The following is a 16,549-nucleotide window of genomic DNA, read 5'->3' as shown; positions in this document are numbered from 1 at the left end:
GGTCATCTCTTTGAACCACTAAGCCAACCATGTTCAGTCTAGCTTTGCCTCTAATTGTGCAGTGACCCTTCTCGACACTCAGGGGAAACTTCAGACTAATCAGATTAGAAAATGTCTCATTCCCATTCCCGTCTCCCTCCAATATGCCCTGCCACGATTTGGGTCACATGCTTGGTGTTTTGCATCATCTCTGCAGATTCTTTTCAAAGACTGCCCTAATTCCTAATGGGCCCATCAGCCTGAAGCTTACATTTATATTCTGCATTCTTATTGTTCCCCATAGACTCCACAGGGCTTTCCAGAGCCTTGACCAGACTCTCTTTTTGCATAGCCTTCCTGTGGCACACTAAGCCAGAACCCCTCTGACGTCTACAGCTTCCCGTGGGAGGCAGGCACGGACTTTGTTTATTTTGTTCAACGCACACTCTGTCCAGGGTAGTTTTACCTGCCTTGGGATAAAGTTGGGCAGCTGTTCAATAGCCATATAGCCCTGAATTCATATCAGGAGACCAAAAACAATATGGATAAAATTTTGGATGCTTTCTTTCATTAATTGTTAGCCATGTGTTTCTCCTGACCCTGGGTTTTGGTTACTAAGATTTCTCTTCTACAATATTTCCATTTTTCTTGTGATTTATTAGGTATATTCCCTATTAGCACAACTCAAGCTACAATCAAGACTTCAAAATATTTCTATGTCAGGATACCCAGCCCCCATCAGTTTGTGTTGTGGTAGCTGGTATGAAGTCACCTTACTTACCAAATGAAGTCATTTCACTAATGCACAGAGCATCAGACTTAAATGTCTATGTAGTGGTACCTATTACCCATTAATAACAAGAGTAACATACTGTATTGATATAATGTCAAAGGCCCTAGAATATTTTGTAAATCCTTGAGTATATTAAAAGAAACATTTTACTTCATGGGAAGTATAATTCCTCATTTCGTAAATACAAACATTGAAGTATAAGGGGGCTCTCTCAGTGAAAGAGTGTACTTCAGGCCAAAATGAATCTCTAGTGGAATTAGAATGACCACTCTAAAGATAACCAAATCTTTGTTTCTATCTGAGCTTCTAAAAGTAGGGGCTAAGACTCATTCATCTTAGCAGTCTCAGGGACTTGTCCTTTGCTAGTATGTTGGTCAGGGAGATAAAACACAGGCTTCAGCCAGACCAGGGTGGCGCAGTGGATAGAGGATCAACCTGGGATGCTAAGGTCCCAAGTTTAAAACTCCAAAGTTGCTGGCTAGAGCATGTGTTCATCCAGCTTGAACACAGACTCACCAGCTTGAGTGTGGGATCATCGACATGATCCCATGATCATTGGCTTAAGCCCAAAGGTTCCTGACTTGAGCCCGAGGTTTCTGGCTTGAGTAAAGCATCACTCACTTGGCTTGAGCCTCCCAGTCAAGGCACATATGAGAAGCAATCAATGAATAACTAAAGTGACAGAGCTGGGTTGATGCTTCACATCTTTCTCCCTTCCTATCTCTCTCTCTCTCTCTCACACACACACACACATACACACACACAAAAGCAAACCAAAACAGACAAACAAAAAACACAGGCTTCATTTCTACCAGACCTGCATATAAAGTGAAACTCTATTGCCTCCTTCCAACGTGAAACTTATAAATTGAGTCAAACCCTTCAAGCCTTCGTTTGGATATTAGTATTTCCTAGTAAGAAATTCTGGTTCTCCAACCATAATGGGTAGAAAGTATTCTGAGGTCATTCAATTCTGTGTTCCTTGTGGGAATGGGAAGTAAAGAGGCAGCTTCCTCCCCTAATTGTGGCCTTCTGAGTTGAGGCTTGGAATAATTGGAAATTCAAGTGCAAGTCTTTCCCCAGCAGCTCTGCCCCAAGCTAGTCTTTTATAGCTGGCTATGGGCTCCATGGAATGCCTTAGAATTGGCCTCCCAAGAGAGCTGGGGCCTCATCCAGAAATATCAGTTAAAATGGAAAAAGTTAACAGGGCTTTAAAATCATCTCATTATACTCTACCCAGCCTTGCCCCCTGCCCCCCTTCCAGAGGCATAGTTTAGGCAGAAGTGATTTCAACCAACAATACCTGACAGTGGAGCTGAGGGGCAAAGGTTGAACTGTGTCTTATGGGGCCAAAATGGATAGAACATCGACTTGGAACGCTGAGAGTGCCAGTTCAAAACCCCGGGCTTGCCCCATCAAGGCACATACAACAAACAATCAATGGACAACTAAAGTGAGGCAGCTGTGAGTTGATACTTCTCCTCCCCACCTCATTTCTCTCTGTAAAATCAATAAATAAAATCTTTAAAGAAAAAAAAGGTTGAGACATGTAGCAGCTATTATTGCAGTGTTTAGTACACTGGGAAGTTTTCGGAGAGAAAGCCTTCTATTTATCTGTCTCTCTCGCTCTCTTTCTCTTTCTCTTTTTCCTTCTCATGCTCTTTATTCTTTTCAAATATAAAGTGATTTGTAGTTTAAGAAATTTAAAAAAATCCAAAACCATGTGGACCAACAGAATATTGATCATGTGTATGGTCTGGCAGCTATAACCCTCCTCACTGAGGTGCTCTGTGCTGAGATCACAATTGAATATAGAGGCCTAGCTATTTGAGATAACCAGAGTTACTCATTGGCACCTTCGGCAGTGCCATTTTTTCAACTCTACCTGATTGTGTCACAATGGTGCAGTTGCCCATCACTCCACTTTTTTTCAAGTTGTCTGTCTGGTTTTTAAGAATCTCACCAAGTGTTTCAGTGTGCACCTCTGGGTTTCCTGGGTAATGAACTGAAACCAAACACAATGAAGTGAGTCCAAAATGTCTTCATTGCCCTCCCTCTCTTCCAGCCCTGGCCATGCAGCCAGCCCATTCCCTTAAGTTATGAGATTCCCTTTTGCAGGAGAGGGGAACCCATATTAGTCTTAAGCAAAATACAGTTTCTGCTATGCCTTTTACCTCCACAGATGGTAGAAGTAAAGCAGATGAACATTTTACTCCACATAGCAAGGAGATGGGTGGCTTCTGCAGTTTTCAAGACATTCATCATTTTCAGGAGGGGGAGCAAGAGCTGCAGTCAAATGACACATTAGACTCACTTCTAAGAACTCCCACTTAGAAAGGCTTTGGGTAGGATGCTTGGGGATCATTATTTTCTAGAGAGAATCCAGAGAAATTGCCTTCCCTTGTTCTTCCACAAAGATATCCCTTAGTTTGTGTAGGAAAGGAAGTGGTGGGTTGTTCAAGTATCAAAGGGAAAGAAGAATTTATGGAGGTTTTAAGAAAACACTTTAGTATGATGAGCTGGGAATTTAAAGTATGGAGGCTGACTTTTTAACAAGTATAGAAACACTTAAAAACATGGAGGACTTCTGGGATGGCTGACAAAGTTCTATTTCTTGATATGAATTGTAGTTCAAAGGGTGTTTGACTTATAAAATTTACTAAGCTTAGCCTGACCTGTGGTGGCTCAGTGGGTAAAGCATCAACCTGGAGTGCTGAGGTTGCTGGTTCAAAACCCTAGGCTTGGCCGGTCAAAGCACATACAAGCAACAACTACTATCAGTTGATGCACCCTGCTTCTCCCCACCCTCTCTCTCTTCTCTCTCTACAATATCAATAAATAAAATATAAAATAATAACAACAATAATAATAATTTACTAAGTTTAAAGTTTTTTAAAAAAGAAGTTAGTGCTACCCTTTAGGGCAGTTACCCTGGAACATTGTGTAGTGATTTCAACAATGTTGCCATCAAAAATTCTTTGGAATTGCCTTTACAGACTTTTCAAAAGAATTTCCTCTAGAGTGGCAAATCATTGCCCTTTGACCAAGGATCAGAGTCTTAGCAAAAGCCAAATATTTGGAAAAGAGCAAAGTAAGGGATTCAGGTGGAGAATCAGGATACTAACAATTGTGATCAGAAGCGCAGCATGACCCTGAAGTAAGGAGGCGCATTTTATATACGATTCATAGTTGGAAAGGATGGATAGGATTTGGCGAGGCTGGGAAGACTCCATGATGGGTGACTGGGGAAATAATACTCAGAGGTAATGTAGGCACTGACATACTTGTTCTCGCTCCTCTAATAGTCAAGCCTTCCTTCATCTCTGCACTCCTTTGCCTCGTTTCCTTCTCCATCCTGGAATATTTTCAGAACTGGAACAATTCTTTATATCCTAGTTTTCTCTCACACAACCTCATCTAGAAAAATAGTGTATATTAGATATAGTATATATTATAATAACAAATAAAGGCATGAAAAACCCCACTATGTCAGTGGTCTTTGGAGGAGGGAGCTATGGGCAGAATTTTAGAGCAGGGAGGAGAACTGGGAGAATAATTGTTCATAATGCTCCCAACTTGTGGCATTCCTTCCTTTCCAAGTCTGACTTGGTGATACAAATTTACCACTTTGAAAAGCATGTTTCAAAGCCTTTTATCTGCTCTTTACACATTTAAAAGTTTTATTTATATCAAACTGATACATGTTTTAGTAAAAAAAATCAAATTATTCTAAAAAACTTATTCCAACAATAGCAGTTTCCAGCCACATCTCTCCCTACCACCCAGACCCCATTTACAAGAAGCAGCCACTTTTAGCCTTTTTCTGAAGACATTTAAATAGAATGCACATACTGCTATTTCTGTATTTTTAGATACTACTACTAACTTCCTGTTATGATGCTTGAGAATTTTACATAATATTGGTTCCCATTATTGTTGTTCTTTCTAGATGCTTTTAGGGTCTTCTCTTTATTCTTGGTGTTCTGGATACAGCTTTATGGTTGTGTGTGTGTGTGTGTGTGTGTGTGTGTGTGTGTGTATGTCTGCATATAGATTCAATGTGTCTGGAGACTCTGACCTTTGGTTCTGAGAAACTGTCCATTGATTTTTAATAATTTCTTCTCCATTTTTATTTTTTTCTCTTGTGAGGATTTATATCATTATATTTTGGATATCTTGATTTTAGATCTTTTCTCTTCCCAATTTTCTCTTTGTCATTATTATGTATTTAGTTTCCTTAACTTTATATTTCACCCCTTCTACTGCATCTGTGGACTGCTATCATATTTTTTATTCCAAGAGCACATTTGTAGTTTCAATTTACTTTTTTTGTACTCTTTTATTTGTTTAATTGTTTTCATGGGTGTAATATGCATATTCTTTTATCTCACATTTCCCCCTCTCTACCTGAATTGCCTTTGTTTCTCTGATTCCTTTTTTTTCTCCTTATTTTTTCAAGTGAGAGTAGGAGAGAGAGAGAGACAGAACCCTGCATGCACCCTGACCAGGATCCACCCAGCAACCCCCGTTTGGGGCCATGCTTGCAACCGAGCTTTTTTTTCTCCTTTTTCTTTTTTTAGTGCCTGAAGCAGAGGCTCCAAGGAGCCATGCAGCATCCGGGGCCAATCTGCTTGAACCAATGAAGCTGTGACTGTGGGAGGGGAATAGAGAGGGGGAGGGGTAGAAAAGCAGATAGTCACTTCTCCTGTGTGCCCTGACCAGGAATTGAACCAGGACATCCAACTGCTGGGCTGACTACCACTGAGCCAACTGGCACACCCCCGCCCCCTTTTATTTTTTTGGCTTCTGTTCCTAATGTTGGAAGATTTTGGTGGTGGGCCTTGTTGTTTGGTAGGTTTCACTGCATGAATCATCTCCTAACCCTCATTTTCATTAGGTAATTGCCAGAAACTAGATCCTGGAGATCTTTCTGGGACCATTTAGAGTATTGAAAGAAAAATTCTATATTTTCCTGCTGAGTAGGAGAGAGGAAGGATGGGGAAAAGGAGGAGAATTTAAGCCTAGTCACTGGTGTTATGGAAATAGGAAAGGGGAAGGAAGGGGGCTGAGAAGCTCAAGTTCAATGTATAATGCTTCACTCTGCTCTTCATTATGCTTTATCTTCCTAAGACTTGAAGCTAAGAATTCTTCCAAGAAACACCGGCCATCTTATGTACTCTTCAGAAAAGTATCTATTCATATTCTTTGCTTTTTTTATTTTAATTTTTAATTGATTGTGTTGACATGGTTTAAAGTGTCCCACTTAATATACCATGCTCTTACCACTGCATCATGCTCCCCATACCCCATGCAAAGTCTTTTTCCATTCCCATCTCACCCCATTCCCCCCTTCTCTACCTCCCCACTGGGTATTGAGTTGTTTAAGTTCTTTATAAATTTTGGATATTAATATCTTATCAGATGTATTAGTAAATATGTTCTCCCATTCAGTGGGTTGTCTTTTCATTTTGTTGATGGTTTTCTTTTTTTTTTTTTATTTATTTTTTTTTTTAATAAATTTTTATTAATGGTAATGGGATGACATTAATAAATCAGGGTACATATATTCAAAGAAAACATGTCTAGGTTATTTTGTCATCAAATTATGTTGCAAACCCCTCGCCCAAAGTCAGATTGTCCTCCGTCACCCTCTATCTAGTTCTCTGTGCCCCTCCCCCTCCCCCTAACTCTCTCCCTCCCTCCCTCCCATGTCCTCCCTCCCCCCCCACCCTTGGTAACCACCACACTCTTGTCCATGTCTCTTAGTCTCATTTTTATGTTCCACCAATGTATGGAATCATGTAGTTCTTGTTTTTTTCTGATTTGCTTATTTCACTCCTTATAATGTTATCAAGATCCCACCATTTTGCTGTAAATGATCTGATGTCATCATTTCTTATGGCTGAGTAGTATTCCATAGTGTATATGTGCCACATCTTCTTTATCCAGTCTTCTATTGAAGGGTTTTTTGGTTGTTTCCATGTCTTGGCCACTGTGAACAGTACTGCAATGAACATGGGGCTACATGTGTCTTCACGTATCAAAGTTTCTGAGGTTTTGGGGTATATACCCAGTAGAGGGATTGCTGGGTCATAAGGTAGTTCTATTTGCAGTTTTTTGAGGAACCACCATACTTTCCTCCATAATGGTTGTACTACTTTACAGTCCCACCAACAGTGAATGAGGGTTCCTTTTTCTCCACAGCCTCTCCAACATTTGCTATTACCCGTCTTGTTGATAATAGCTAATCTAACAGGGGTGAGGTGGTATCTCATTGTAGTTTTGATTTGCATTTCTCTAATAACTAATGAAGCTGAGCATCTTTTCATATATCTGTTGGCCATTTGTATCTCTTCCTGGGAGAAGTGTCTGTTCATGTCCTCTTCCCATTTTTTTATTGGATTGCTTGTTTGTTTGTTGTTGAGTTTTATGAGTTCTTTGTAAATTTTGGATATTAGGCCCTTATCTGAGCTGTCGTTTGAAAATATCAGTTCCCATATAGTTGGCTGTCTGTTTATTTTGATATCAGTTTCTCTTGCTGAGCAAAAACTTTTAATTCTGATGTAGTCCCATTCATTTATCTTTGCCTTCACTTCTCTTGCCATTGGAGTCAAGTTCATAAAATGTTCTTTAAAACCCAGGTCCATGATTTTAGTACCTATGTCTTCTTCTATGTACTTTATTGTTTCAGGTCTTATATTTAGGTCTTTGATCTGATGGTTTTCTTTATTGTGCAAAAACTTTATACTGTATCTCAAAAAATTAAAAATGGCACTACCAGTGATCCCAGTTCTTTTGACCCAGTGACCCCATCTCTGAGAATATATCCTAAGAGTCCTGAAACACTAATTTGAAAAAAAATATATGCACCCCAATGTTCATCTCAGTATTGTTTACAATAGCCAAGATCTAGAAACAGCCCAAGTGCCCATCAATAGATGAGTCGGTAAAAACAGCTGTGGAACATTTATACAATGCAATACTACACAGCCATAAAAAAAAAAAGGAAATCTTACCTTTTGTGACAGCATGGATGGACCTGGAAAGCATTATGCTAAGTGAAATAAGCCAGTTGGAGAAAAACAAGTACCATGTGTTTCACTCATATGTGGAAAATAATGAACAAAATGAACTAACAAGCAAAATAGAGACAGACCTATACATAGAGAGCAGGCTGACAGCTGTCGAGGGTATTGAGTGAGGGAGGCAGAGGGATAGAGCAAAAAAGGACAAAAAACTCATAGACATGGATAACAGTATGGTAATTATGGGGAGTTAGAGGGTATAGGCAGGATAAATTGTGATGCACAAAGACTTGATTTAGGGGGGTGAACACACAAAATGGTCAACCAGAGATGTGTTGTGTAATTGGGCACCTGAAACTTGTATAATTATATTAACCAGTGTCATCCTAATAAATTTAATTTAAAAAATATGAAGCTATTGCTGTGTTCCAGATTAGAAATGATGGCTTGAAATTAGTGAAAAGTAGAGGAAATGGAGAAAAAGAAATTTGTAGTAGGCTATGATGGTAGAACCCACAGGACTAGTGAATTGTATATGAGGAGTGAAGTTTGATGTGATCCTAAATCTGTATGATAGTCAGTTGACTGGTGCCCAAATTACTGGGATATTACACTTCTGAAACCTCTAATATTAAATAAGTGCCTCTTTTAATTAATGTAATAGGAATTTACTGACAATTAAATTCTGTACAGTAGGAACAGATAGAGAATCTTATTGCATTAGTGATCTTATCTAGTCTCCCTGCTTGGTAGCTTTAAATTCAATCTATATGCTAATGACTTCCACATTTCTATCTTCAACTTGAATCTCTATCCTCAACTTTACACTCATATACCCAACTGCTCACTGCTCACTTCCCATCAAAATGTAACATATCTGGCCCTGGCCAGGTAGATCAGTTGGTTAGAGCATCATTCCCATATGCCAAGGTTGTGAGTTCCATCACCAACCAGGGCACATACAAGAATCAACTAATGAATACATAAATAAGTGAAACAACAAATTGAAGTTTCTTTCTTGTTTCCACTCTCTCTAAAATCAAATTTTTAAAAAATGTACCATAGCTGAAAAGAAATTCCTGTAGTCCTTGCAGTCTTTCCTATCTCAGTTAGGGCAGCTCTATTTTTTCAGTTCTTAAAGCAAAACCCTTGGATTTGTCCTGAATTTATTCTCTCCCTCTTTCTTTCTTTCTTTCTTTTTTTTTCTGAAGTGAGAGCGATGAGGCAGAAAGATAGACTCCTGCATACTCCCAACCAGGGATCCAACCGGCATGCCCACCAGGGGGCGATGCTCTGGCCATCTGGGGCATTGCTCTGTTGCAACCAGAGCCATTCTAGCACCTGAGGCAGAGGCCATGGAGCCATCATCAACGCCTGGGCCAACTTTTTTCCAATGGAGCCTTGGCTGCAGGAGGGGAAGAGAGAGATAGAGAGAAAGGAGAGGGGATGGGCACTTCTCCTGTGTGCCCTGACCAGGAATTGAACCCGGGACTTCCACACACCAGTCCGATGCTCTACTGCTGAACCAACCAGCCAGACCTTCTCTTCCTTTTCCTTACACAGTATGTAAAATCTTTCAGAAAATCCTACACTCAAAATATATTCAGAATTGACCACTCCTCACTGCCCTCTACTGCCACCAGCATCATTTAAGCCTCCATTATCTCTCATCTGGATTCTGCAAAAGAATGTTAATTACCCTTGCCACTTTGGCCTTGTTCCAACATTCTGTTTTCAATATATCATCCAGAATGATCTTTAGAAAATATTACTTAAATCCTATCACATCTCTCTACAGTGTGGTCCAGTAGTTTTTCTCAGTATGAAAGTCAAAGGCCCTTCATGATCTCATTCTCTGACCTCAGCTCCTACTCAGTATTAAGGAATACTTTTCTTCAAAGGCTCCATGCTAAAGGAAAGTTTCTTACAGAACATCTTTAATTGATTGAGTTTTAGTTCTTCTCCCAAAACACACACAAAATAAAAGACATAATGATCCTGCATTTTGGCTACAAATATTTCCATAAACAGAGCGTGTTCTTTCAAGGAGTTCAAATGACAAGTGAGCGAGAATTCACAGGGTAGACAGTGGTAGGGGGCAGCATAATGGAGTTGTATCCCAGAATCCTTGGCCAAAGAAAATGTATACAATAGTATTACCAAATTCTCTTTCCCCTCTTCTGATAATTCTGTTTATGCTACTTTGTTTAGGCTGATGAGTCTATGTGACATCTTGTAACATTTGACCCATTGCTGCTAGTTTTTATTAGCTTATAAATATGAGCTATTATTTTCTTAATATTTTGAGAAAAAAAGAGAAGTCTTTTGAGTGATTATGAGTATATTGTTTTCCTGCTTTCGTCACCACTGAGTTTTCTTATAATTATCCTTTGTTCATCCTTTCTTTTTTAAAATGTATATACTGTTTTTAAATATTTTTATGTATTTATTCATTTTAGAGAGAGGAGGGGAGGAGAGAAGGGGGGAGAAGCAGGAAGCATCAATTCCCATATGTGCCTTGACCAGGCAAGCCCAGGGTTTTGAACTGGTGACTTCAGTATTCCATGTTGACACTTTATCCACTGCGCCACCACAGGTCAGGTCTGTTCATCCTTTAATTAGTAACTTGTGTACCTCACTTGCTAGTTAGAGGGGTGTGTTGAGTTGGAGTTTCTGAGAGAAAGGCAGAAGCCTGAGCAGGGTGTATGGAACAATACTTTAGTAACCACATTTGTCTTTTCCTTAAAAAAAAATGGTGTTACATGAGCAGTATATATTTAGCCTTAAAAATTGATAAATGTGGTCAAATTTGGAATAACTAGTATTTAACATATTACACAAAGAAGTATTTTGTGTTTAGATCATTATAACAATTTTATTAACATTATTGGGTCTTAATGGCCAAAACTTTATTATGGGTTAAGGATGAATTTATGCCAATGTCCATAATTAGGAATCAGTAGTCAAATAGTTTCACTATTTTTGACCTATACTTTTACGGTACAGGATAATCATTTTTTTATATTGATTTTAGCAAGAGAGAGAGAGAGAGAGCAAGGAACATGTGCCCTGACTCAGGATCAAACTGGTAACCTCTGAGATTCTGGACGATGCTCTAACCATCCAAGCTATCTGGATAGGGTGGGATAGTCATTTTTTAAATGAAAATGGGCTTAAATTTTTTCTGATTATAAATTTAAAACCATCCAGATGATACAGAAAAATCTAAAGAAAAAACCCCAAAATTATAATCTTTCTTCTCAGAAATAGCTATTCTTAATACTTCAATGTATTGTTACTAGAGTTTTATATATATATATTTTTGTATTTTTCCAAAGCTGGAAATGGGGAGGCAGTCAGACAGACTCCCGCATGCACCCGACCAGGATCCACCCAGCATGCCCACCAGGGAGCAATGCTCTGCCCATCTTGGGGCTTTGCTCTGCCGCAATCAGAGCCATTCTAGTGCCTGAGGCAGAGGCCACAGAGCCATCCTCAGTGCCTGGGCAAACTTTGCTCCAGTGGAGCCTTGGCTGCGGGAGGGGAAGAGAGAGACAGAGAGGAAGGAGAGGGGGAGGGATGGAGAAGCAGATGGGCGCTTCTCCTGTGTGCCCTGGCCGGGAATCGAACCCGGGACTCCTGCACGCCAGGCTGACGCTCTACCACTGAGCCAACCGGCAGGGCCTATATATTTTTATATAAATATAGACCTAAAGTGAGATCATAATTCTATATGTTATTTTGTAACCTCATTTCCATTCAGTAATATATCAGGAATATATTTCCATGGTATTATATATGGATCTAAATAACCCCTTTTAATGGCTACATAATGAATGATAAAGATATCTTTTCTTTTTCCTAAAAATACGCTAGACAAAATGAATCTGGGCTTGCCTAAATATTTAAAAGGCATGAAATTTAAAAATATAAGAACATTTTATTTTACTGACATATAGTATCAGAAATTTTAAAGTAAAAAGACCTTCAAATATTGTTAACAAAATACAGCAATGGTCTTAGTTATTGAATAAACTGATTTATTTCTGTGGCAACTGCAACAAATATTTATTGTATACCTACTAAGTATTAGCATTGATATAGGTACTGGAAATATTTTGGCGAATTAGATGTGTGAGATCTCTGCTCATACATTTACATTCTGAAAGGTTAGAAGCAGATAATAAACTAGTAATAAATAAGAAAAATATTATATACTGAAGCATCCCTGATACTATGTTTTTATTGTAGCATTTAAACTGATATTTTTGTCTTGAATTCTGCAGGTTGAATCAAATCATATTCTATAATTATATTTTCAGGTTTGAAGACAATGAAGGACAAATCAATTATAAGTCATTTTTCTCTGTCCTGAATTGGAGAAAAAATAAGATGCCTGAATTAGTAGCAATATCGCCATTGAAAGAGGTAAAATTGACACCTATTTTTAAAACCAACTGTGATATCTCCCTTGCATTTTTTATGTCCTTTATCTTAAAGTTATTTTTCCATATAAAATATTAACATCAATACTTTTGGAAAGAGTGCTTATGTATTTCTGGGTATTTGTGTTAAAGGCTAATTCACTTTCCATGCTGAGCGAACATCTGTTCTATAAGAGTGTGATTTTTCTTGTGCAGCTGAATTTTTTTGAACCTTAGTCACATTCAATTATGTGGAAGATAGGATAATAGGTTACACTTATAAATAGATGTAAGCACTGTTATCAAGGGATTCTGGTAACATCATCATGAGCCACAAAAGCAAATCTCAAATGGTGAATATGTCAAGAATCCCCAGCGTACCTGTGGCTGTGTGACTGTATACACAGGTTTACCCTGGGTTAAGTAATACAGCATGTGGATGCACATTTCACAGTGGAGTCAAATTTGAAATAGAAATTTAGTAGAAAAATGCTTGGTTAGGAAAAACAAAGTTCATGTGCTCTCAACATTGTGGAATTGTCTGAATTCTCTAAGATCTCTTTGGGCCAATTGTCTTTAAGGAGTGAGTGGGTGGGTGGTGGTATGTTTATATTTTAACATGCTCCAGAAATTGATTTTCTTGGGAAAGTTTCTTGATAAAACAAATGTCATGTGTTTAATACTTCCAGAAAACAGGCATTTATTCCTCCCTGTCTCTGCTGACCAGTTCATTCTGGCCGGAACTGGTCTAGTTCCCTCAGGGAGTTACCTCAGGCATGCAGCTATTCTGGAGTTTCAGAAAGCCTTAGAACTTCCAGATGATTGGGAGACAGTGGTGGCATTTGGAGTTAAACAGAAGTGAGGTTGAATTCTGGCTCAGTCATTTTCTTAACTTGTTCATTATAAATTTATTCTCAGACAAATCATGATTAAGTATCCACTCTTAGCAGGTTCTATGCTCTGTGCTGTGGTCCAAAGATAAAGGTCAGAGGCCCACTGTTAATGGCGGTGTTAATACACTCATGATTTGGAGTATGGAGTGGTGCGGCCTGCATGGGATGTAATAGGATGAGGAGAAAGCTGCTTATAAATAAGAATTAGTTGGGAGGAGGGCCAAAAAGTCTTCTCAGGGAAGGTGACACTTGTAATTCAATGATAAATAGTAAGAGTTAGCAAGGTAGGAAAGCCAAATGGTATGGAAAAGATATTCCCAATAGAAACTCTAGGACAGCGGTTCTCAACTTGTGGGTCGGACCCTGGTGGGGGTCGAACAACCAAAACACAGGGGTCGCCTAAAGCCATCGGAAAATACATATTTCTTATACAATACATTTTTATTTTTTTTTTTTCATTTTTCTGAAGCTGGAAACAGGGAGAGACAGTCAGACAGACTCCCGCATGCGCCCGACCGGGATCCACCTGGTACGTCCACCATGGGGCGAAGCTCTGCCCACCAGGGGGCGATGCTCTGCCCATCTTGGGCATCGCCATGTTGCGACCAGAGCCACTCTAGCGCCTGAGGCAGAGGCCACAGAGCCATCCCCAGCGCCCGGGCCATCTTTGCTCCAGTGGAGCCTCGGCTGCGGGAGGGGAAGAGAGAGACAGAGAGGAAAGCACGGCGGAGGGGTGGAGAAGCAAATGGGCGCTTCTCCTGTGTGCCCTGGCCGGGAATCGAACCCGGGTCCTCTGCACGCTAGGCCGACGCTCTACCGCTGAGCCAACTGGCCAGGGCTACAATACATTTTTAAATAAAATATGTATTTTCCGATGGCTAGGCGACCCCTGTGTTTTGGTCGTTCGACCCCCACCGGGGTCGTGACCCACAAGTTGAGAACGGCTGCTCTAGGGCATGGGACAGCATGATACTTATGCAGAACCAGAGGAGTCAGTGTGGCTGGAATAAAAGTACAAAGGAAAGAGTGGTAAAAGATAAGACTGGAGACACATGCAAGGGTGAGTTTTGAATATTGTCCTGCAAGGTCTGGAGACCATGGACAAATTCTGAGAAAAAAAGTGAAATGATTAGATATAAAAGGAGCTTGCTCTGGTAGGATGGTGGGTAGATTAGAGAGTGAGCATGGAGATCCATTAGGAAGCTCATGATGTCCCATCATCACGATAATAACAGCAAACAAAATGCCACTGATTTCTGAATATTAATATTGTATCCTGCCACTTTGCCACATACATGTATCAGGTCTGGTAGATTTTTGGTTGAAACTTTACGGTTTCCTATGCACAGTACCATGTTGTCAGAAAATAATGACAGTTTTATTCTAATTTGGATGCCTTTTATTTATACAATATCATATCATCTGCAAATAATGATAGTTTTACTTCTTCTTTTCCAACTTGAATGCTTTTATTTCTTTTTCTTGTCTGATTGCTGTGGCTAGGACTTCCAGTACTATGTTGAATAAGAGTGGTGAGGGGGGATGCCCCTGTCTTGTTCCTGATCTTAAGGGGATTGCATTTAATTTTTACCCATTGAGTATCATGTTAGCTGTCAGTTTGTCATACATGGCCTATATTGTCTTGAGATATGTTCTCTTTGTTCCCACTTTGCTGAGAGTTTTTACTGTAAATGAGTGTTAGATTTTTTCAATGCTTTTTCTGCATCTATTGATAAGATCATTTGATTTTTATCCTTCATTTTGTTTAAGTGATGAATCATGTTTATCAATTTGGGAATATGAAACCAACCTTGCTCCTCAGAATAAATCCCACTTGAGCATGGTGTATGATCTTTTTAACGTAGTGCTAGATCTGGTTTGGTAATATTTTGTTGATAATTTTAGCATCTATGTTCATCAGAGATGTTAGCCGGTAGTTTTCTTTGTAGTGACTTTACTTGGTTTTGGAATTAAGATAATGCATGTCTGGTGGGCAGCACCATCTTTAACAAAGTGAACATAATATATTTTATCTGCCCAACAACCATCATCTGGAAAAAACAACTTTGGACTAAACTAAGAGGACTCTTTAACCAAGAAACACCAAAAAAGCCACACTGAGACTGGTAGGAAAAGTGGAAATGTGGAGAGGGCTGCCCAGTTTCCAGAAGCGAATGGCAGCCCAGAGAGACTTGCGTGGCGGGAAGTGAGTTTAGCAGGGAGGGGAGGGACCTGAGTCCCAGGAACAAAGCCACAACCTGCAGCCCCAGAGCCTAGAAGAGGCATATGGATAGTATTTAGCTGCAAAACAAGTCAGGATACTGTTTGTGAGAAAGAGACAGAGTTCTCTAACCCAGGATTCTTTTTAAAGAGATCACACAGAAAACCTCTCTCAAAACCACCCACCTGGGGCTCTAGGGGATGGGGAGAGAGGAGAGGACCAGAGCAGCGGGAAGAGAGTGTAATCTAGGAGGCATAGGCAGAAACACTCTGAAGGACAGCCACCCTAACCCCTGGGCTGAGTCACTCCCCAAATCTGAAGCGAATACTTCCCCTGGAAACAGCAATACCAGCAAAGGGAAGCAAGACACCAGCCAAACAAGCTTTCCCCCAGCACTCGGAGCAGACTCACTTAGAAGCAAGGAGCTTTCGGGACTACAGTATGGAGTGTTAGGGTCTGAGTTACAGCACCCAACTCACACTGCTGAGGGTTTGCCAGAGGGCAGGCAGTGGTGGGATGCGAAAGTGCAGTTGCATCGGAAAGGGCAGAAGCTGACTGGCTATGACTGAGGCCTGGGTGTGAGCTCAGTCTTGCCCGGTGGGGGCGGAGGGGTTGAGTGAAAGAGATCAGGCCCAACTGTGGGCCTGCCTGCAATCCCGCTTGTGGGGGGAAGGTCGGAAGCCCTGAAAGAGGCAGAGACCTGCCGCTGAGCAAGGGCACACGGGTGTGCAGCCTCATCTGGCCTGCGGAACCAAGGCTTGCTGTCTGAAGCACGAGCTGGCTCCTCCTGCTGACATGGGGCAGAAACCCAGAACAGGCAGAGTCCCATGACTGAGCATGGGCACGCAGCCTTGCCCAGCCCGTGAAGCCAAGACTTACAGCCTACCCATGAGTGGACTCCTCCCACGGGGGTGGAGCAAAAGCCTGGAAACAGGAAGAGACTTGTAGCTGAGCAAAGGTGCTCACCCCTACCTGAGGTGCTGAGGCTTGCGGCCCCTGCGACACACATCACTCCATCCGTGGGGGCGGGGCAAAGGCCAAGGCTGCCCAGTCTTATAGTCCAGGGCACGTGATCACAGCCCCTTCCATGGAGGAGAGGCAGAAACCGCAGTGACAGCTCCAGTGGTCTGGCACCAGCAACGCCTATACTCAAATGTCCTAGGCAGCAGTGGCAGAGGGGGTGGTGGGCCTGCAGACAGACCACCCCTAGGGAA

At 40.8% G+C, this 16,549-nt stretch overlaps 1 protein-coding gene across 1 annotated transcript in view; it reads left to right on the top strand.

Annotated features, from left to right (window-relative positions):
• Positions 1–16,549, top strand: part of EFHC2 (EF-hand domain containing 2) — a 283,160-nt gene that overhangs the window by 248,825 nt on the left and 17,786 nt on the right. Inside the window, exon 14 of the mRNA XM_066249383.1 lies at positions 12,120–12,225. Within this exon, the coding sequence (XP_066105480.1) occupies positions 12,120–12,225 (106 nt within the window). The remainder of the gene's footprint in view (positions 1–12,119; positions 12,226–16,549) is intronic.

This window comes from Saccopteryx bilineata, chromosome X (assembly GCF_036850765.1).
Source record: "Saccopteryx bilineata isolate mSacBil1 chromosome X, mSacBil1_pri_phased_curated, whole genome shotgun sequence".
Classification (NCBI taxonomy): domain Eukaryota; kingdom Metazoa; phylum Chordata; class Mammalia; order Chiroptera; family Emballonuridae; genus Saccopteryx; species Saccopteryx bilineata.
The sequence above is the reverse complement of the archived record's forward strand: the minus strand, read 5'-3'. Positions and strand labels throughout refer to the sequence as shown.